This window comes from Microcaecilia unicolor, chromosome 5 (genome assembly GCF_901765095.1).
Source record: "Microcaecilia unicolor chromosome 5, aMicUni1.1, whole genome shotgun sequence".
Classification (NCBI taxonomy): domain Eukaryota; kingdom Metazoa; phylum Chordata; class Amphibia; order Gymnophiona; family Siphonopidae; genus Microcaecilia; species Microcaecilia unicolor.
Window position 1 is genome coordinate 37,457,731 of NC_044035.1, and position 22,587 is coordinate 37,480,317.

The 22,587-nt window shown below is 44.2% G+C and overlaps 1 protein-coding gene across 3 annotated transcripts in view; it reads right to left on the minus strand.

Annotated features, from left to right (window-relative positions):
• SLK (STE20 like kinase) overlaps window positions 1–22,587 on the minus strand; it is a 322,672-nt gene that overhangs the window by 98,195 nt on the left and 201,890 nt on the right. For 2 of the 3 annotated variants that reach the window (XM_030202788.1, XM_030202790.1), the window contains exons 11-13: window positions 20,169–20,292; window positions 12,097–12,276; window positions 1,559–1,651 (exon numbers count right to left, since the gene is read on the minus strand). In XM_030202788.1, the coding sequence (XP_030058648.1) occupies window positions 1,559–1,651; window positions 12,097–12,276; window positions 20,169–20,292 (397 nt within the window). The remainder of the gene's footprint in view (window positions 1–1,558; window positions 1,652–12,096; window positions 12,277–20,168; window positions 20,293–22,587) is intronic. The other variant, XM_030202789.1, reaches the window with a different exon arrangement.

Here is a 22,587-nt window from a genome sequence, read left to right on the forward strand (position 1 = left end):
CTGTTAAAAGGTAAGCTACACAAAGGCTCAGCAACAGTGTCTAGATGCACATGTTACAGCTAAAGAAGTCCCACAGGCAGTGGTGTGCTGGGAAATTTTCAACAGGCATCTCTGTCTCTTTGATAGTCTTAGGGCAGTTTCTAATTCACAAAATGAGTTGAGAATGGGCTGCACTAGGATATATCTCAATGCCTGCACCATCTGTGCTAATGCAAGAAATTGAGACACCACTGACACAGCTGATTCTTTTCCAAACCCCCCTCAAGGGCTACCAGGGTTGAGATACCTTAGCCTGCAATGAAGATGTTTTGGGTCATCTGAGGTGAACCAGTGGCCTCAACTAAAACCCTTGAAGGCTGCTATACCTTCTGTGGTATCAAGAAGGATCAACAGTTATCCACACTGGGGTGTTTGGATAGAGTAAAGGAATTTTCAATATTTCAGGACCCCACCATGATAAGATGAAGTCTTTGACATTTGTCTCTACTTAAGGTGCCATATCAGAATTCTTCAATGCTGGAACCAAACAGCCTCAATACTTCCAATTCTTTGGGCAGGACTTTGTCAGTGAGAGGTCCTGGGGGTCAATGTGTGACCTTGATAGAAACCAATGTCCTCTCAATGCCAATGTGTCCCTTGCATCCAATGTAGCACATAGGTCTATGTGAATTAATGTGTTTGGGGTCAATGAACCTGGATATAACTTACTGAACCAAACAGCTCTTTCTTGCACTCTTTATAACCATTAAGTCATCAAAATGACAAACGGACACTCAGGGGAATCATAACCAGGCCTAGACAAACCAGGCAGCAGTTAGGTTTAGCAGTAGTTGATATGGTCCTGCAACACTCCTGCTAGGGGGTTACTCTCCTCTGGGAGACTGACTGAAAAACAGCTGAAACAACAACCCGTTCAATGTTCAAAAATCAACCAGTGTCACTCGATATACTGATTAACAGCTGCCAGCTTTAAAAAAGTTGAAAAAAAACCGCTTAAAAACTCCTGAAAACCTAGAAGAAATAGGGACCCAACTGAGGCAACCCAAAGATGAAATCATGGGTTGTGGGTATAAGGTGGTGTTCAAGAAAGAGCCCCCACCCCCTACACATACATTTACTACACCCTGCCATCCCCCCCCCCCCCCCCCCCCACACACACACACACACACAGTGTCTTGGACATATCAGTTTGGAAAATCCTGCATGTGTGTGATTGAGTGTGCTGGAAAGCTCTGTAATTTTCAAGAGCAAATTAACCTTTTCACTGCACTGAGCTCCGTCAGATGGTATCAACTATCAGTGATGGTTTCATATCCTGCTTTTTTCCTCAAAGAATATATTATTTGAATATGGACATCACTTCACAAATGTACTTTTAATCAGACCAATATTTCATCAACAATTGACTGTGAAACAGAATAATTTGAGATCAATTCATAGGTTAAAAGCTACATTAAGAGTTAGCTAACATACCTTCTTCGTCACTCAAGAAAATGCAAAATGATTAAGTCATGTATATAATTTTGCTTTTTTAGTAGCGCTAAGCTGTTGCTGTTACCTGAGCATGCTGGGTTTGTGCAAACTCCTCTTTCTTGCGTTTCATGAGCTCTTTTCTCAGCTCTTTTGGTGCTTTTTCCACTTCATTTATAACCTACAGTATAAGCATGCAGAAGGTGGAGGAAATAACACTTTCTCCACAGCAGGCACTCGCTGTGAATATTTCAGCTGAAGATCAAGCATTAAGACTACTAGACAGCTCCCTTAAAACATGCACTCATATGAAGCAGATATTAAGTAGGAGAAAAAGTATGGAAAGCGTGCATGCTAAGCAGATCTTATTTGAAAGCGGTCAAGCAAATTTATATGCAAATGTAAAGTGATTTTAGGGCCAATGATCTTCATTTCCTTCTCAAATATAATATTTCAAGATAAGTTTACTATGTTCACATGCAAGAGCCAAAAAGAGTACAATATAAAAACTGAAACTCCTTTTTTACTTTCCTAAACATGAAACCAATAGAAAGGTGATATGCTAAATGCTGCAAGCAGCCATGCTGGTAAAACCTAGTAATTTTTTTGAATGCATATATCCCAACAAATACACACATTTTTGGCCAAGGGGGTTTATATTATTCAAAATGCATTTAAAATTAAAACTTATACTCAGTTTTCCAATCAGATAATCTAGCAACTAAAGCTTTATCAGCCAGTATCTCCTAAATAAACTATAAATTTACTAATTTAAATTATGCATCTTCAAAATATTGGTACACTTCTCATATCTTACTGAAATGCCATTAGTTCTATAATCATTTCATTAGAGCCCAACCTATTTGGAAAGGCAGATAGCCCAAGTCCAATCTTCCTGAATACTCTCAAGCTTCCAAGATCTCTGATTAACTCCATGCATGATAGTGGGGCCACTACTGCTGAATAAAGTGGTGGTAAAAGTATTAGACTGCTGCAGAACAGAAAACAGCAGCAGTGAAAGGACAATAAAAGAATCACAAACTGCCTATCTTCCTACCCCTACCAGCATATGTCCCCTATGTTTAACAAAAGTACATACATACAGAAGGGCTATGGAAGGATAGATTAACCACTGAAATAAGACTTCCTCTTTTGATGATACTGTACTGCCACATATTTACATCCCTGTAGAGAACCACACAGGGAAGGGAGGGGAAGGGACTAGGATTGAATGAGAGAACCAGAGAGAGGAAAAGAGAGAATAGGGGAAGTATTGATGAGGGAAGATTCAGAATGGGGGAAACCTGAGGAATTTAAAATTTGTAGAACAAAATAAGAGTCAAAATGGGGAAGCAAGGGGCTGAGGGATGGTGAGAAATTTTGAAAAAGGAGGGGAAGGGAAAAAGAAACAGTGGAAGGAAAGCAGCAGTAAGAGGATAAGATGAAAAGATGTGAACAGATGAGAGATTCAGGAGGGGATGGGGCAGTTTTATCACAATTTTGGGTGACCACCTATCTCAAGATCCCATATGAGGATTACAGAGGTTGAACAGGATTTCAAAGATTCTATCTAGGGAAAAGGTTAAAACTATAGAACTTTGATGAAATTTAAACAGTACAGCTGAAAACACTTCAAAGAGAAAAACAAAACTTAACTCTGATGAGCACAATATCAGACACTCAGTTGATAATATGCCACTTAGAAGTTTACTTAAAGCCCATTTCTTTAGATCTGTGCTCAGTTAACATGAAAGTAATTTTTTTAATAGTTGCATTTTTATTAATATTTTCTCGTAATGCTTCTTAATTTGTTATGTAAGATGCATTGAACCTGAGCTTTCTTGGGAAAATGCAGGGTAGAAATGTCAAAATTAATCTCTATATATAAAAGGCACCACCAACGTTCTAAATGAAGCCTCCAACCGGAAGTGTGAACGGGGAGAGATATCCGGTTTCCCCATGAGTGTCTGCCCCGCCCTCGCTCTCTCTGTAACACAAACAGTGAAGGAAAACACAGCAAAGCACAAAATCAAATCGCTCTCTCTGTAACAGTGAAGGACTCAGAGGGGGGAGGGGAGAGAGGGCAGAAGCCCTCACTATCTCTGTAACACAAACACAGCACAACAAGAAACTTAACACTGAAGGACTCGACTCCGAGGGGGGAGGGGACAGACAGCACAGGGGAAGGGAGAGAGGGCAGAGGGCAGGGACACCCACACTCCCACATGCACACAGAAGAAAACCTTGCTAGCCCCCGTTTCATTTGTATCAGAAACGGGGCTTTTTTACTAGTAAATAAATAAAACACAGTAAAAGGTTATTTTGACAGTACTAACTTGGGCTCTACTAGCACTGGGAAATCATTAGGCATTTGTGACAGGACTAGCATACAATCACTTTCCCTCCTGTTTACTAAGCCACACGTTAATGCCGACACAACCCATTCAAAGTAAATGGGCTGTGTTGGAGCTAGCATGGCCCTATGTGTATTGAGGTATACATTATCTTACCCTATTAACTGCCAAGGCAACCTTTTAGCTAATCTGAGCTTCCCATTTTGATTTTTGTATTCCAAAGTGTGCTTCACATTGTGGGATATGAACTTTTAAGAAGATTACCCCTTTAGATCTTCAATATTTCCCCAATACAAACCCCAAGGAATACCTGCTTCTAATTTCCATGTAAGCTCAATATGTTTTAAAAGTGGATGCCTGTCATGGTTTGGCATGCACTAGCTGAATGCCAAAAAGAAGCAATAAAGGCCTAAATTAACTCAAATCAGCTTGTGCAAAAATATGCATACCGTCATGGCACTTTCACGTCTTGCATGTAAACACAGAAAACAATCTGACCATTTCTGGAAATATTTTTGCAGCATTTTAAGAGAAAGCACATGCTCATTTGGAAAGCATCTTTAATTGCTTACTAAAAGGGTCATTTACTAACAATTCATGCACATTATTTGCTGCAGGGCTCACTGCATAACATGGTCCTAATATTAAATAATATGCATTAACAGAATTAATGCATGTCAACGCTTAGTAAATGAAGTCCTAGTTTTTAAGATGTTTGAACATAAAGAATGTTCTGAAGAACAGAGTGCAACAATAGGGTTTTTGTTTTAATTAGTCAAATACTACTGTTGCTCACTGCACAAGGTTTTTTCCTCTCTCTCGGACATCAGCACTGTGGCACAGTTGCATTTTTTAAAGCACACAGTGGAGTTATACCATGAAAGGCTTTAGAACTCAGTCTGTTTGGCCAAAATGAAATTTCAGTGTGTAAGTCCCTTCTATTGGGGAACTGTGTACCTACTACCACAACCTGAACTGAACTTTACAGAGGTGTCTGTCTATAGTAAAACCTGAATAATTGTCCTGTGATGCACCATGCACCTTTGCCTTTTAAAATGACACTTTTTCTTGCTAAAGTCTTTTTGAAATGTCAAAGGTGTCAAGGTTGCTAACACCTATTTACAGCTGTGGTGCAGCAGCATAAGAATGCAAAGAGCAGTATCTCTCTGCGCATATAAGCTATAAACAAATGTCAGTGGTTTTCAAACTTCTATTTTACCTACCTTGAAAGGGTTGCATAACAGCTTTTAAAACTTTGTGTTTTTAACTCATATTGCAAGCATTTGCTCTCTAGTAGACAAAATGCAGCTTTGTTTCTTCACTGGGACCACACACTTGAACTATTTTGTGCACTCTTTATATTCGTTGCATCACATTATATTATGTCATGTCACCATTCACTATGTGTGTATTATTAATCTTCTCCTGACTTACTGGAGCCACACATTTGATATAATTTTATCTTGTTCACTCATTTTTAATTTTAATCTTCAGGATTACGTTCATATCAGTTGTATTAGCATATTTCATTTCTCCATGTTTTATGTTTCTGATTTTATCTTCAAAGTCGATTTTAAGTTCTGGTTTAAGCCATATAACTTCACAGCAAATCTCTCAAATATTTCTAATGCACAAATATAAAGTTATTTTTCAGCTTGTTTCCTAACATGTATCAAACATTTTTTATGTTAAAACTTGTGCATCTAAGAACAAATGGCAACAGTGAAAGCACCCACAGAAAAATGCCAAACCACCAAGTGATATTCCATTTTCCATGATCAATGAAGCATATCCAAACCAATAGCCATAAAAGACCCAACCACCAGTGACTCAAAAATAAAGACATCAAGCAACAGAAAAAAAAACCCACATTAGAATAATGCATCAAATTGTTGGTACCTATAGAAAACAAACAACATTTAAAAAAATCTTTCAGAATGTAACTTGCATCATATAAGTTCGCTCTTTGCATAGCACAAGGTACAGAAATCCATAAAATTTACAAAACTTAGACACCATCAAAACCATTCTTTCACAGATGTAAGTTCCTACGTATATGATGTGAATCTGCCCTTTAAGGAATATGATTATAAGAAAGTTTTTATTCATTATGACACTGATGTACTAGAACATGAGTAAAATTGTGAACTAATTTTTGGCAGCAAAATACAGTGGGAATGATCAAAGAAATGAAGGAATGTGATTCAGCACAAAATTGTCCTTTATTTTGGGAAATCGCACATATCTCTGTTGATTAGGTACATGTGGACTCAACATGGGCCATGTTTTGGCACTATCACCTGCAGCAGGGAACAGTGAGTACTAAAGACAGCATTAAGACCATATGTACATATTCAACAAAGATTTGTGCGATTTACCACAATAAAGGACAGATTTGTGCTGGATCACCTTCCTTCGTTTCTTTGGTCATTCCAACTGTGATTTGCTGCTTTTGTGATGTGGGAATTTTGGATTCTTCTCCTTTTTTGTGAACTAAGGAGAAATTAGATCTTACCTGCTAATTTGCTTTCCTTCAGTCCCTGACCGGTCCAGAAAGATACTGAGGGGTTGTGCATTCCTTCCAGCAGGTGGAGACTGAGAAATCAGACACTAATGAAAGCCATTAAGAGCTCTGGCTAGCTATAGTAAGATTCAGTATTAACATAAGTCAGGAAAGAAAGAATGAGAAGCAACTTCTGTGTAACTGGTAAAGCCAAATAGGCAACAGGTGAAGAAGCCTTACAGGAGCTGAACTAGGGCTATGTCCTACCTTTTAAACTCAAAGCTTAAACTTAAGGATCAGGAAAAAAGATTAGAAGAGATAGAAAATAGAGTTGCAGACCTTTTTCAAAGTGATTCATGGAAAAGTTGGAACACTAGAAAATAAGGTCATGAAATGAAACTGCTAAGACATTTGAAATGCATTTAGTGAGGCCTCTGCTACTAAAAGCTCTTGAAGAAACTAAGTTAGCATTCAATAAGAGAATGAGATTGAAGGGGGGCAGACTCAAAAAAGATGTCAGGAAGTATTTTTTCATGGAGAGGGTGGTGGATGCTTGGAATGCCCTCCCGCGGGAGGTGGTGGAGATGAAAACGGTAACGGAATTCAAACATGCGTGGGATATGCATAAAGGAATCCTGTACAGTAGGAATGGATCCTCAGAAGCTTAGCCGAAATTGGGTGGCGGAGCAGGTGGGGGAAGAGAGGTTGGTGGTTGGGAGGCGAGGATAGTGGAGGGCAGACTTATACGGTCTGTGCCAGAGCCGGTGATGGGAGGCGGGACTGGTGGTTGGGAGGTGGGAAATACTGCTGGGCAGACTTGTACGGTCTGTGCCCTGAAAAAGGCAGGTACAAATCAAGGTAAGGTATACACATATGAGTTTATCTTGTTGGGCAGACTGGATGGACCATGCAGGTCTTTTTCTGCCGTCATCTACTATGTTATATATATGGTCCTCGTAAAGCCGAGGCAATGGCAACTAAAAACACCACTTTTAAGCATCAAATCTTTCAGATAGCAGGTTGCCAAAGGTTCAAAAGGCAGCCTAGTAAGGGCTGAGAGAACTATATGGAGGTACCAAGCAGGAAAAATTATTCTAGACAGAGGACAAAGTAACACCGCACCTCGAAGGAAACAAACACCTGGATGACTAGCCAAAGACTTCCCTTTGATTCTACCTTGAAAAGAAGACAATGCCGCAATCTACACCTTAAGCGAAACAATTACCAAGCCTTTATCAAAACCTTCCTATAAAAAATCTAAGATTTGGACCATTGACGCACAAAATGGAAAAAAAGATCGATCGGCAAACCAAGCCTCAAAAATATGCCAAGTGTGAATGTAATTCAGAGAAGCTGACCGATGTCGTTAACAAAGCATCGTAACTATGACATTAGAGGAATAACTTCTCTTAGTTGACTGCGCCCTTTCAAGAGCCAAGCCATAAGACAAAATTGAGCTGGATATGGATGAACTACTGGCCCTTGAACTAGAAGGTCTAGAGAGTCCAGGAGCTTGAGAAAGGAGTTGACTGTGAGATGAACAAGATCAGCACACCAAGGTCTGCAAGGCTAATTAGGCGCTACCAGAATTACTAGAACTGTGTGTCTCTCGATCCTTTGAATGGCTCGCCCTAAGAGGGGCTATGGAGGAAACACATAAAGAAGGTCTGATGGCCATGTCTGAAGAAAAGCATCTATTCCCTCTTCTCTGAGATCTTTCTGGTGACTGAAGATTCGAGGCACCTTGAAGTTGTGCATTGTAGCCATCAGATCCATGATTGATAATCCCCACCAATTGAGAATTGTCTGAAAAGCTGTTGCACTGAGTTCCCATTCTCCTAGGTCTAGAGTGTGATGATTGAGGAAATCCGCCTGGACATTAAATGTCCCTGCCACATGAGAGGCCAACAGGTCCAAGAGACAGAGCTCTGCCCAAGATATGAGAAGAGCTGCCTCCTGCTCTAGATGATGACTTTTCGTTCCTTCTTGACATACACCACTGCCGTCGCATTGTCAGAAAGAACTTGTACGGGTTTGTGTCTGAATAGATGACAGAATGCCTCTAGAGCCAGATGAATTGCTCTTGTTTCCAAAAGACTGACTTGAGTAAAAACTCTCCTCCTGGGACCAAAGACCCTGAGCAACGTGTCTCAGACAATGAGCTCCCCAGCCCCTGAGACAGGCATCGGTTGTCACTATGACCCACTGAGGAGAGTCTAAAGGAACTCCCTTGGCCAGATTTTGTGTCCAAAGCCACCAATGGCGACTACCTCGCTCCTGAGAATCAGTTTGACAGTCAAGATAATCTGTCTGCGGAAACCAATGAGATAAGAGGAACGTCTGGAGATGCCTCATATGTGCTCTGGCCCAAGGAGCTACCTCAATTGTCGTTGCCATGGATCTTAAGACTTGAAGATAATCTCTCGCATATGGTACCGGCTTGCAAAGAAGGGACCGCATCTGATCCTGAAGTTTGACAATCCTGTTCTGAGGCCCTCAATAAATCATACAAGTTATCCGCTAAGAAAGATGAGTCCATCTCTATCTTAGCCACCTAGCATCTGCTAAGGAGAAGTCATCTGAAGACCTATCCAAAACTCGCTCAGACTACTGAAATCAAGCCCTAGCTACCAGAGAACCGTAAGAACTAACAACTACTAGTGGTCTGCAATTGTGCATCAAAGCATCACTTGCAACTTTGTGTACAAGGTCAAAATCACTTTAGGAAATGAAACATATATGCCGACAAAACATTGCCTCAGATACAGACAATGATAGTTGATTCACCTTACCTGAAACCTGCAAAGATTAAATCTACTCTTGTAACTAGTAGTATATCAAGTAAATAAATCAAATCAAACCTGGAAATTGACTGATCACGTCAATATATGTCTAAAGCACACAACAGACAAGAAGCAAAAGCAAAGATTTGATCTACCTGAAATGAGGACACTACCTTTGGAAGAAAGGACTGAATTATTTAGCTGAGATTCCTGCTTTCACGAACTGGAGAAAGAGATATGTTAAAATTTATAGCTCAGCAGAACAAATAGATCAAGAATAACCACATAAGAGTAATATTCTCCTCTGAAGCTCCTAAAGGGATCCTACCACCTCAAGCAGAATCAAATTACACTCAAGGCAGAAGAAATGCACAGGAGGACACACAGCATCCCAGTTTAGAGACAGTGTAGTACAACCTTAAGGAAACTGTTTCAGCAGCCAAAATCTCAGAATCTCTTTTACTGGGAAATCCGAGTATGCTGAAATCATATTAGATTAAGTCAATTAACCAAAACCTCCATGGTTAGTTTGGTGCCACAAGACAACTGAAAGAGATGCAAGTCTCTCGAGCATTAAACCTAACTTCGGAGGTGAACACATATCACAGTTTTCCATGTGTCCAGGGCTGCAGAAACAGCTCTGTACCTTCAGAATCAAACTATTTCCGGTAAGCGAAAAAATGTGAAGCCTGGTTGTTGGCCCTAGTCACCCTGGGGTCTAGAAAGGACAGCTGTTATGAGTGCAAAGGCCGCAGGAGACAGTTGCTATTCCCCCAAATTGAGAAAGGCGAGGGCAAGTACTCAAAGCCTTCTGAGTTATCCTCTACTGCTGAGGACTGCATCCTGAAGAACTGAGCCAACAGGAGTGACCAGTGCTTTCAGCCTAGGTGCTGTACAAGAAGTGCTGCTGCTAGCCTGAACATTCAACTGAAGAAAGGAAATCATCACTCTTCATGGTACAGGTGCATACTCCCACCTGTTTATGCTAACCGCTAGTGTAGATGTTGAATTATTCTGATGTATTGAGGTAAGAAGAAAGCTTCTCATCCAATTATTAAACAGCGGTGAACAGGGCAGGGGGAAGAAGAATTCAAACTCCTTTGAGTATCATCTCTGCTCCAGATCAAATTAAATTTGCTGTATGTCCTTTTTTAAAATCTCAAGTGAAGTACCCCTCTGTTCAACCGTCACCCAGTTCTCCAACAAGGAAAGGAGTTATTTCTGGGACCAGTTCAGGAGTTGCATGGTCTGTCTGTGGAGAAATACTGAGTATGTAAGGCTGCATTGTGTCATCATGGGGCAAAGCACGCAGGACAATTTCTCTGTCTCCATTTGCAGGTTGATGGCACAACCAACAAGTTCTGGTCTTATGAGGAAGCTAAAGAAATAGTTTATTAATAGAAATAAACAGTAAGGGAAACATATGAATTAAGATATCCAAAAACAATGTGGAGATACTAGATCATCATCTATCATAGTTAACCGATTAACATACTGATCTTAGCATATGGTGTCTTCTGCACAAATCTGCATTTCTACCTGAATTCCTTAGCCATCCCTTAATAACCCCAATATAGGTTATGATCCTCCCAATCTAATTATCTGGTCATTCACCTCAAGTTTAGATGGGAGGTTACACACAATGTTGCATTCAGTTTCTGGGACCTTTCATTGTGGGCCTCTGTACCCATCAATGTCCATCAGGTAAGTTCAACTCTTAAATTCAAGAAGTCAAACTTGGCTATTCCAGAATGTGTTCCCTGGATCATAATTTACACTGGCTAAATTGTACTCCCTGATTTTAAATCGATGTATTATTGCTGTCTCTCAAGGTGTCAGGGCTCCTCTGGCCCCCTTCCCCCCTCTTATTGGGTCTGAGAGTTCTGAATTCTATCATGTTTTTATATTTTTGTGCTGAACTCCTCCTCCCTTCTGTCTCATGCCTTGCCTTTACACTAGATTGATTGACTCCTCAACCTTACACTAGATTTATTGTCTCCTCAACCTTAGCTGTGTCTGGTGTTATCTCAGCAATAGTTTATCTTGTTGGGCAGACTGGATGGACCATGCAGGTCTTTTTCTGCCGTCATCTACTATGTTACTATTAGGCATATTTTCAAAGCACTTAGCCTTCCAAAGTTCCATAGAAACCTATGGAACTTTGGAAGGCTAAGTGCTTTGAAAATATGCCTCTATGTTACTTGGTAACACAAACTGCAATAACAAATTTTATTATTTGAATTGCAGCATATCAAAATTGTTTTCAATTCATTTTAATTCTGATATAATCCATTCTGGACTTACTGGAGAAGAGAATATTAAAGTTTGAGAAATAAATCAAAAAGTAAAAAGATAGATATTTGTATTCAAGTGCCTATGCCAGTGGTTCCCAAACCTGGTCCCAGAGGCACCCAGCCAGTCAGGTTTTTAGGATATCCACAACTAATGATCTTGAGAGAGATTTAAATGAACTGCCTCCACTGCATGTAAATCTCTCTCCTGAATATTCATTGTGGATATACTGAAAACCTGACTGGCTGGGGTTCTTCCAGGACAAGGTTTGGAAACCACTGGCCTATGTCAAACATTTTGAAAAACCAAGACCCAAAATTGTTCACACTTCATCGGAAGTTATACAACGCAGGCTGTAAAATGCTTTTAATAGAATTATATTACTTTACTCTGCTATCAGCTCATTCCAGCTTTAGTAATAGAAAACCACTGTACATAGTTAACACTGACATTTGATATTAACATATTTACCATAGCAAAGCAAAGGCACGGGCTTTATAAAAATGTAGATACGTTTTGATTAAACAGGATTAATTACATCACAGATGAAAAAATAACTCCATCTGCATGAATCTGTGTACAATATCAGTCCAAACTGACTTGTGAGTATTCTTTTGGCAATTGCATTTTTATTTAGCCTTGGGGGTATTTTTAACAATTCATTAACATCAAGATAAAATTAGTACAGACTTACCTCTTTTTTTCGATTTTTTAACACATTTTGAAACTTAGACAGCTCCTTCTCCTGTTCTGATTTAATTCGCTTTGCCTCATCTCGCAAACGGGTCGTGTGTTCCTGTTCTAGACGTTCTATAGTCTGCTTTTGCTGCTTTTCTAGATTTTCAATCTCTTGATCATACTGACGCTTTTTACCCTGTACATGATAAATTCAGTCAATAATGATCTTTCTCCACAGCTATTTTATTAATAAACAAAAACTTTTCCTTTCCTATGATCATCATCCATTCTTTAAGTCACATACAACTTATGAAGGATAATCAGAGGTTACATTTTACATTTAAAAATTTGGGCAGTAAGTGAACGAACTCAGTGGTCACAAGAAAGGATGATGTTAAGAAAGAAACATTGCTTACCTAAAGCGAATGCTACATACCTGTAGAAGGTATTCTCCGAGGACAGCAGGCTGATTGTTCTCACTGATGGGGTGACGTCCTCGGCAGCCCCTCCAATCGGAATCTTCCTAGCAAAGTCCTTTGCTAGCTCCCGCGCGCACCGCGCATGCGCGGCCGTCTTCCCGCCCAAAACCGGCTCGAGCCGGCCAGTCCAGTATGTAGCAAGACAATACACTTCAAGGGAAGACACAACTCCAAAGGGGAGGCGGGCGGGTTTGTGAGAACAATCAGCCTGCTGTCCTCGGAGAATACCTTCTACAGGTATGTAGCATTCGCTTTCTCCGAGGACAAGCAGGCTGCTTGTTCTCACTGATGGGGTATCCCTAGCCCCCAGGCTCACTCAAAACAACAACCAAGGTCAATTGGGCCTCGCAACGGCGAGGACATAACTGAGATTGACCTAAAAAATTTACCAACTAACTGAGAGTGCAGCCTGGAACAGAACAAACAGGGCCCTCGGGGGGTGGAGTTGGATCCTAAAGCCCAAACAGGTTCTGAAGAACTGACTGCCCGAACCGACTGTCGCGTCGGGTATCCTGCTGCAGGCAGTAATGCGATGTGAATGTGTGGACAGATGACCACGTCGCAGCTTTGCAAATTTCTTCAATGGAGGCTGACTTCAAGTGGGCTACCGACGCAGCCATGGCTCTAACATTATGAGCCGTGACATGACCCTCAAGAGCCAGCCCCGCCTGGGCGTAAGTGAAGGAAATGCAATCTGCTAGCCAATTGGATATGGTGCGTTTCCCTACAGCCACTCCCCTCCTATTGGGATCAAAAGAAACAAACAATTGGGCGGACTGTCTGTGGGGCTGTGTCCGCTCCAGGTAGAAGGCCAATGCTCTCTTGCAGTCCAATGTGTGCAGCTGACGTTCAGCAGGGCAGGAATGAGGACGGGGAAAGAATGTTGGCAAGACAATTGACTGGTTCAGATGGAACTCCGACACGACCTTTGGCAAGAACTTAGGGTGAGTGCGGAGGACTACTCTGTTATGATGAAATTTGGTGTAAGGGGCCTGGGCTACCAGGGCCTGAAGCTCACTGACCCTACGAGCTGAAGTAACTGCCACCAAGAAAATGACCTTCCAGGTCAAGTACTTCAGATGGCAGGAATTCAGTGGCTCAAAAGGAGATTTCATCAGCTGGGTGAGAACGACATTGAGATCCCATGACACTGTAGGAGGCTTGACAGGGGGCTTTGACAAAAGCAAACCTCTCATGAAGCGAACAACTAAAGGCTGTCCTGAGATCGGCTTACCTTTCACATGGTAATGGTATGCACTGATTGCGCTAAGGTGAACCCTTACAGAGTTGGTCTTGAGACCAGACTCAGACAAGTGCAGAAGGTATTCAAGCAGGGTCTGTGTAGGACAAGAGCGAGGAGCTAGGGCCTTGCTGTCACACCAGACGGCAAACCTCCTCCATAGAAAGAAGTAACTCCTCTTGGTGGAATCTTTCCTGGAAGCAAGCAAGACGCGGGAGACACCCTCTGACAGACCCAAAGAGGCAAAGTCTACGCTCTCAACATCCAGGCCGTGAGAGCCAGGGACCGGAGGCTGGGATGCAGAAGAGCCCCTTCGTTCTGCGTGATGAGGGTCGGAAAACACTCCAATCTCCACGGTTCTTCGGAGGATAACTCCAGAAGAAGAGGGAACCAGATCTGACGCGGCCAAAAAGGAGCAATCAGAATCATGGTGCCTCGGTCTTGCTTGAGTTTCAACAAAGTCTTTCCCACCAGAGGAATGGGAGGATAAGCATACAGCAGGCCCTCCCCCCAATCCAGGAGGAAGGCATCCGATGCTAGTCTGCCTGGGGGCCTGAAGCCTGGAACAGAACTGAGGGACTTTGTGGTTCACTCGAGATGCGAAGAGATCCACCAAGGGGGTGCCCCACGCTTGGAAGATCTGGCACACTACTCTGGAGTTGAGCGACCACTCGTGAGGTTGCATAATCCGGCTCAGTCTGTCGGCCAGACCGTTGTTTACGCCTGCCAGATATGTGGCTTGGAGAACCATGCCGAGACGGCGAGCCCAAAGCCACATGCTGACGGCTTCCTGACACAGGGGGCGAGATCCGGTGCCCCCCTGCTTGTTGACATAGTACATGGCAACCTGGTTGTCTGTCTGAATTTGGATAATTTGATGGGACAGCCGATCCCTGAAAGCCTTCAGAGCGTTCCAGATCGCTCGCAACTCCAGGAGATTGATCTGTAGACCGCGTTCCTGGAGGGACCAGCTTCCTTGGGTGTGAAGCCCATCGACATGAGCTCCCCATCCCAGGAGAGACGCATCCGTTGTCAGCACTTTTTGTGGCTGAGGAATTTGGAAAGGACGTCCCAGAGTCAAATTGGACCAGATTGTCCACCAATACAGGGATTCGAGAAAACTCGTGGACAGGTGGATCACGTCTTCTAGACCCCCAGCAGCCTGATACCACTGGGAGGCTAGGGTCCATTGAGCAGATCTCATGTGAAGACGGGCCATGGGAGTCACATGAACTGTGGAGGCCATGTGGCCCAGCAATCTCAACATCTGCCGAGCTGTGATCTGCTGGGACGCTCGTACCCGCGAGACGAGGGACAACAAGTTGTTGGCCCTTGTCTCTGGGAGATAGGCGCGAGCCGTCCGAGAATCCAGCAGGGCTCCTATGAATTCGAGTTTCTGCACTGGGAGAAGATGGGACTTTGGGTAATTTATTACAAACCCCAGTAGCTCCAGGAGGCGAATAGTCATTTGCATGGACTGCAGGGCTCCTGCCTCGGACGTGTTCTTCACCATCCAATCGTCGAGATATGGGAACACGTGCACTCCCAGCCTGCGAAGTGCCGCTGCTACCACAGCTAGGCACTTTGTGAATACTCTGGGCGCAGAGGCGAGCCCAAAGGGTAGCACACAGTACTGGAAGTGGCGGGTGCCCAACTGAAATCGCAGATACTGTCTGTGAGCTGGCAGTATCGGGATGTGTGTGTAGGCATCCTTCAAGTCCAGAGAGCATAGCCAATCGTTTTGCTGAATCATGGGGAGAAGGGTGCCCAGGGAAAGCATCCTGAACTTTTCTTTTACGAGATATTTGTTCAGGGCCCTTAGGTCTAGGATGGGACGCATCCCCCCTGTTTTCTTTTCCACAAGGAAGTACCTGGAATAGAATCCCAGCCCTTCTTGCCCGGATGGCACGGGCTCGACCGCATTGGCGCTGAGAAGGGCGGAGAGTTCCTCTGCAAGTACCTGCTTGTGCTGGAAGCTGTAAGACTGAGCTCCCGGTGGACAATTTGGAGGTTTGGAGGCCAAATTGAGGGTGTATCCTTGCCGGACTATTTGCAGAACCCACTGATCGGAGGTTATGAGAGGCCACCTTTGGTGAAAAGCTTTCAACCTCCCTCCGACTGGCAGGTCGCCCGACACTGACACTTGGATGTCGGCTATGCTCTGCTGGAGCCAGTCAAAAGCTCGCCCCTTGCTTTTGCTGGGGAGCCGAGGGGCCTTGCTGAGGCGCACGCTGCTGACGAGAGCGAGCGCGCTGGGGCTTAGCCTGGGCCGCAGGCTGTCGGGAAGGAGGATTGTACCTACGCTTACCAGAAGTATAGGGAACAGTCTTCCTTCCCCCGAAAAATTGTCTACCTGTAGAGGTAGAAGCTGAAGGCTGCCGGCGGGAGAACTTGTCGAATGCGGTGTCCCGCTGGTGGAGAGACTCTACCACCTGCTCGACTTTTTCGCCAAAAATGTTGTCCGCACGGCAAGGCGAGTCCGCAATCCGCTGCTGGATTCTATTCTCCAGGTCGGCGGCACGCAGCCATGAGAGCCTGCGCATCACCACACCTTGAGCAGCGGCCCTGGACGCAACATCAAAAGTGTCATAAACTCCTCTGGCCAGGAATTTTCTGCACGCCTTCAGCTGCCTGACCACCTCCTGAAAAGGCTTGGCTTGCTCAGGGGGAAGAGCATCAACCAAGCCCGCCAACTGTCGCACATTATTCCGCATGTGTATGCTCGTGTAGAGCTGGTAAGACTGAATTTTGGCCACGAGCATAGAGGAATGGTAGGCCTTCCTCCCAAAGGAGTCTAAGGTCCTAGAGTCTTTGCCCGGGGGCGCCGAAGCATGCTCCCTAGAACTCTTAGCCTTCTTTAGGGCCAGATCCACAACTCCAGAGTCGTGAGGCAACTGAGTGCGCATCAGCTCTGGGTCCCCATGGATCCGGTACTGGGACTCGATCTTCTTGGGGATGTGGGGATTAGTTAAAGGCTTGGTCCAGTTCGCCAGCAATGTCTTTTTGAGGACATGGTGCAGGGGAACAGTGGACGCTTCCTTAGGTGGAGAAGGATAGTCCAGGAGCTCAAACATTTCAGCCCTGGGCTCGTCCTCCACAACCACCGGGAAGGGGATGGCCGTAGACATCTCCCGGACAAAGGAAGCAAAAGACAGACTCTCGGGAGGAGAAAGCTGCCTTTCAGGAGAGGGAGTGGGATCAGAAGGAAGACCCTCAGACTCCTCGTCAGAGAAATATCTGGGATCTTCTTCTTCTTCCCACGAGGCCTCACCCTCGGTGTCAGACACAAGTTCACGGACCTGCGTCTGCAACCGCGCCCGGCTCGACTCCGTGGAGCCACGTCCACGATGGGGGCGTCGAGAGGTAGACTCCCTCGCCCGCATCGGCGAAGCTCCCTCCGCCGACGTAGTCGGGGAGCCCTCCTGGGAGGTGGCCGCAGTCGGCACCGCACGCGGTACCGACGTCGGGGACCTCACCCCGGGCGATGGGCCAGCCGGCGCCATGCTCGACGGTACCGGAGGCGCAAGCACCGCCGGTACCGGAGGGGTAGGGCGCAACAGCTCTCCCAGAATCTCTGGGAGAACGGCCCGGAGGCTCTCGTTCAGAGCGGCTGCAGAGAAAGGCATGGAGGTCGATGCAGGCGTCGACGTCAGAACCTGTTCCGGGCGTGGAGGCTGTTCCGGGCTGTCCAGAGTGGAGCGCATCGACACCTCTTGAACAGAGGGTGAGCGGTCCTCTCGGTGCCGATGCCTGCTGGGTGCCGACTCCCTCGGCGACCCAGAGCTCTCGGTGCCGACGCGGGAAGGGGACCGGTGTCGATGCTTCTTCGATTTCTTCCGAAGCATGTCACCGGAGCTTCCCGGCACCGACGAGGAGGACGTAGAATCCATCCGTCGCTTCCTCGGGGCCGAGACCGAAGAGGGTCGGTCTCGGGGGGGCTGTACCGCAGGAGCCCTCAGGGTAGGAGGAGACCCACCCGAGGGCTCACCGCCACCAGCAGGGGAAAGGACAGCCCTCACCTGCACTCCACTCGATGCACCACCGTCCGACGACATCAGGAGACGAGGTCCCGGTACCACCGACGTCGATGCAGCTATCCGATGTCTCGGCGCTGATGCAGAGGGCCGATGCCTCGATGCACTGGCAGCCAAGGATGAAGGTCTGGACGCTGATGACGTCGATGCACACGATGACCCCGGTGCCGATGCCGACGAAGCGCCCAAGAACAAAACGTTCCACTGGGCCAATCTCGCTACTTGAGTCCGCCTCTGTAACAGGGAACACAGACTACAGTTCTGGGGACGGTGCTCGGCCCCCAGACACTGAAGACACGAAGAGTGCCTATCAGTGAGCGAGATTACCCGGGCGCACTGGGTGCACTTCTTGAAGCCGCTGGAAGGCTTCGATGTCATGGGCGGAAAAATCACGCCGGCGAAGTCAAAATCCGAAATGACGAATTTGGAGCACCAAAACTTTAAGGGAGAAAAAATCTCGACCGAGGCCGAAAAGAGGCCTACCCCGACGACGAAAGAAAACTTACCGGGGCAAAACTGGAAGTACGGGAAGGGGAAAATGAAACCCAAGGGGGTTTTCGGAGCACTTCCCGACAGCTAGAAAACTTTTCCGAAGAAAAAACACGTCAATAAAACACGGACGCGCGAGGTCGACTCTCCGGGGCTCGACACGACAAAAAACACAGCCGTACCGAGTGCGGACGAAAGAAGACTGGCCGGCTCGAGCCGGTTTCGGGCGGGAAGACGGCCGCGCATGCGCGGTGCGCGCGGGCGCGCGAGAGCTAGCAAAGGACTTTGCTAGGAAGATTCCGATTGGAGGGGCTGCCGAGGACGTCACCCCATCAGTGAGAACAAGCAGCCTGCTTGTCCTCGGAGAAAGAAAAGTATACTCTATGGACAGACGTTTTTACAAGTTAGTGACATCATCCAGTGCAGCCTGGTGCTGGAAAGTCTCCCTTAGTTTTGAAACCTGTCAAAGTTTTTCACTTAGATTATACACCCCACACTGCACTGCTGTGCAGAATCCCCTCATTTATATACTTAGCCTATTAATTGAATGTAATCCCCTAGAAGGGTACTGTGACTCCAGCAGCTGCATGGTTTTATCCACTGACTGTTGAGTTCTTTAGCACCCACATATCCAACTTAGGGGTGCACATGCACACCCAATTTGCAAATGTTTACTGTTATCAAGGTTGAGTATTTTGTGAAAACATGTGAGGTAGACTCATGTAATATTATGTATAATGTATTCTGTGAAGCTGCTGTAACTATAAATACTGCCTATTGATTTAATGTGAATTGTGGTGAACCCTTCCTGGGGATTCAGCAATATACAAACAATAAATTGATATTGATATTGTAGACTAAAGGCCAAGATAATTACACACTAATCGTATGTTTTCCTATTATGAATCTGAAATATGCCATCTCATTTTCTAGAACGATGCTCTAAAACACATAAATGGCTGGCTGGAGCTGAGAGGCAGTTCTGGCATCCTCACCCTCCCTCTACTTAATGATTATGGCTAGCTAGAACAAAAAATGATGTCTTATCTAATAATTTTCTTTCCTTTAGTCACAGCAGATGAATCCAGAGACTTGTGGGTTGTGACCAACTACCAGCAGGTGGAAACAGAGAGCACTGAACTGAACTGTCTTCTAGGGCGGCATGCTCCTTGGTCAGTCAGTATTTCTCATAACAAATCTTGTGGGATGTATCATAGCAGTCCTTAAGTAGGGTGGGAAACTGAAGTTCCCACGGATAGCATCAATACTCCAAAAGAGCAGAGACATCTAAACGGTAGTGTCTGGAGAAGCTATGTAAGGAAAACCATGTTGCTGTCCTACATATTTCCTCCAGGGAGAACAGATGGGCTTCCTCACAGGGAAATCACAACAGCTCAGGTAGAAGGCACCCAGAATCTGGCTGAAAGTGGCTTTACCCGCTAGAAAATGTATGGACGTGATAGCCTCCTTGATCCAGCTTTGAATGCTGCATTACCTTTTTGAGGTCCTGAGCAAAAGTATGAACAAATGATCTGACCGACGTATCTCATTCATTTCCAAATAGCGCAGGAGTACATGGTTAATGTCAAGCAAGAGGGAAGAAACATGCTAGAATCTGCTAGGGAACATCACCCACTTGTGAAGACTTCCCATCCTGCTTATCCTCAGAGGGAAGAAAATCAATAGCTAAATGTTTATATTACATTCAGGAGCACATATTATCCACATATAAGAGTATAAGTGTTTTCATATTATCACTACACTCTTCAGCTTAAGCACCAAAATATCTAAAATGGTCAATTATGCTGACCTGCCTAAAATGCAAAAAGAAAAATTCAAATCTTACCGTCATTTCCTGTTCAAATCGTCGGAAGATCTGTTCTCGCTGTTGTAGCAGTTTGTTGCTAAGTTGCTGTTGTGCTCTCTGTTCCTCTTTTTGGAGAAGTCGTAGTTCTCGTAGTTCCTGACGTCTAAACAGATGAATCATTGTAAAGCAGGATGATGACAGACGTGATTAACAGTCCGCTTTATTCCAATTATTTGTCAAAATACAGCCATCATCAAGTCTAAGCTAAAGACCCACCTTTTTGATGCTGCTTTGAACTCCTAACCCTTATTCACATGTTCAGTACCCTTATTTTATCATCCTCACTTTAATATTCCCTTATCTCTTATTTGCCCTGTTTGTCTGTCTTAATTAGATTGTAAGCTCTGTTGAGCAGGGACTGTCTCTTCATGTTCAAGTGTACAGCACTGCGTATGTCTAGTAGCGCTATAGAAATGATAAGTAGTAGTAGTAGTAAAAACAGACCAGAACTTTCAAAGATCTATACTGCTAACTAGGATAGTGAGTGTATCATGTGTCATTTCTATTTGCTGCATACTCGCAGGTTTACTTGACAAAAATGATTAAACACTTGGTAAGGAAAAATGACTTACCTGATAATTTTCTTTCCTTAGTCCTACCAGACCAGTCCAGAATTAGTGGGTTATGTCTATCAACCAGTGGATGAAGACAGAGGAAAAAAAAGTATTTCTTTGTGACTTGCCCCTTAAGAGTATCATGCAGCCATGAAACATTCAGTATTTCAAGTAGCCAAGCAGTGGTGCTCATGACCATATTTTTGGTCAGCACTGAAAACTTGAGACCATATGCTTCATTTAATCAATAAAGGAGGCATATACTCTACTGACATACAGGTATTTCACCGTGTCAGGAGGTAAGCAAGACTGAGCTTGTTGAAGAAACTTGAACATAGAAGTAATGAAACCTGCCAAAAACAAAAGAGAAAATATTGCATGGTGAAAATAAAATCAATTAAGCAAATCAGGGTAGGTTTCTGGACTGGTCAAGAAAGAAACAAAAATTATCTGGCAAGACAATTTTTTCTTCTTGTCCAAACCAGATCAGTCCAGAACCAGTGGGATGTAGCAAAGCAGTGCCCAAAAAAAGTGGAACTAAAATTTAAAACAAAAATTGTCCTACTGTCTTTATGCCTAAAATACAGGCATCCTTTCCAATTGAAAGCCGAAATGAAGCTGAAAACCAGAAAGGGAAACACAGTTTATCCATTCAGCATGGCATGGCAGCAGAACAAATCAACTTGACAAGACTTGTGCTTACTTAGCATGAAAATAGAACTGACTTATTCAGACTGAGGAAGAGGTGACACAATCATGTTGAGAATATTGATGTAACATACAGCCTGTGAATATCACCAACCTAGAGTGATGTGTTCAACTGAGGATATAATAGACAATTAGCCTGAAAGGCTGCAGAAAGTGGTAGCTGGAAGCACAGCTGAATTTTCAGATTAAGGAAAACAGCTGACCAGTCCAGCTAGGTAAAGAGTTGAGTGCTGTAGCCTTAGATAACAGCAGAGAGTCAGCTTAGAAAAACAAGTGACCGAAACACCACTGGGAAGAGGAGACTGAATCAGCTTTAGCAAAACAACTGACTGCCCCAGACAGGGATGACACCAGATCTTTTTTTTTTTTTTTTTTTTGGGGGGGGGGGGGGGGGGGGGGGGGGAAGAGGTAGGGGAAAGTACATCTGTTTAAAAAGGTATATCCTACCAATCCAACATAAATGCCTGACTTCTGCAACACAACAAAACTAAAACACGTAACGGACATAACACAACTCTCCCGTTGCACGATTCCCTTATGTGGATGAAGCACATGAACTTAATTTTATCTCAACATCACTATGTATTTGCTCCCATCGGAGTCTGCAAATGCATCTCCGGTACTATGTAAGCCACACTGAGTCTGCAAATAGGTGGGAAAATGTGGGATACAAATGTAACAAATAAATAAACTTTTACCACTCTCTATGGCAACGAATTCCAGAGTTTAATTACACGTTGCGTGAAGAAATATTTTCTCCAATTCGTTTTAAATTTACTACTTTGTAGCTTCATTGCATGCCCCCTAGACCTAGCATTTTTTGAAAAACTAAACAAGCGATTCACGTCTACCCACTCCACTCCACTCAGTATTTTACAGACATCTATATATCTCTCCTCCATCAGCCCAAGCCAATTCAGCCTTTCCTCATAGGGAAGACGTCCCATCCCCTTTATCATTTTCGTCGCCTTTCTCTGTTCCTTTTCTAATTCCACTATATCTTTTTTGAGATGTGGTGACCAGAATTGCAAACAGTATTCAAGGTGCGGTCACATTATGGAGTGATACAAAGGCATTATAACATCTTCGATTTTATTTTCCATTCCTTTCCTAATAATACTTAACATTCTATTTGC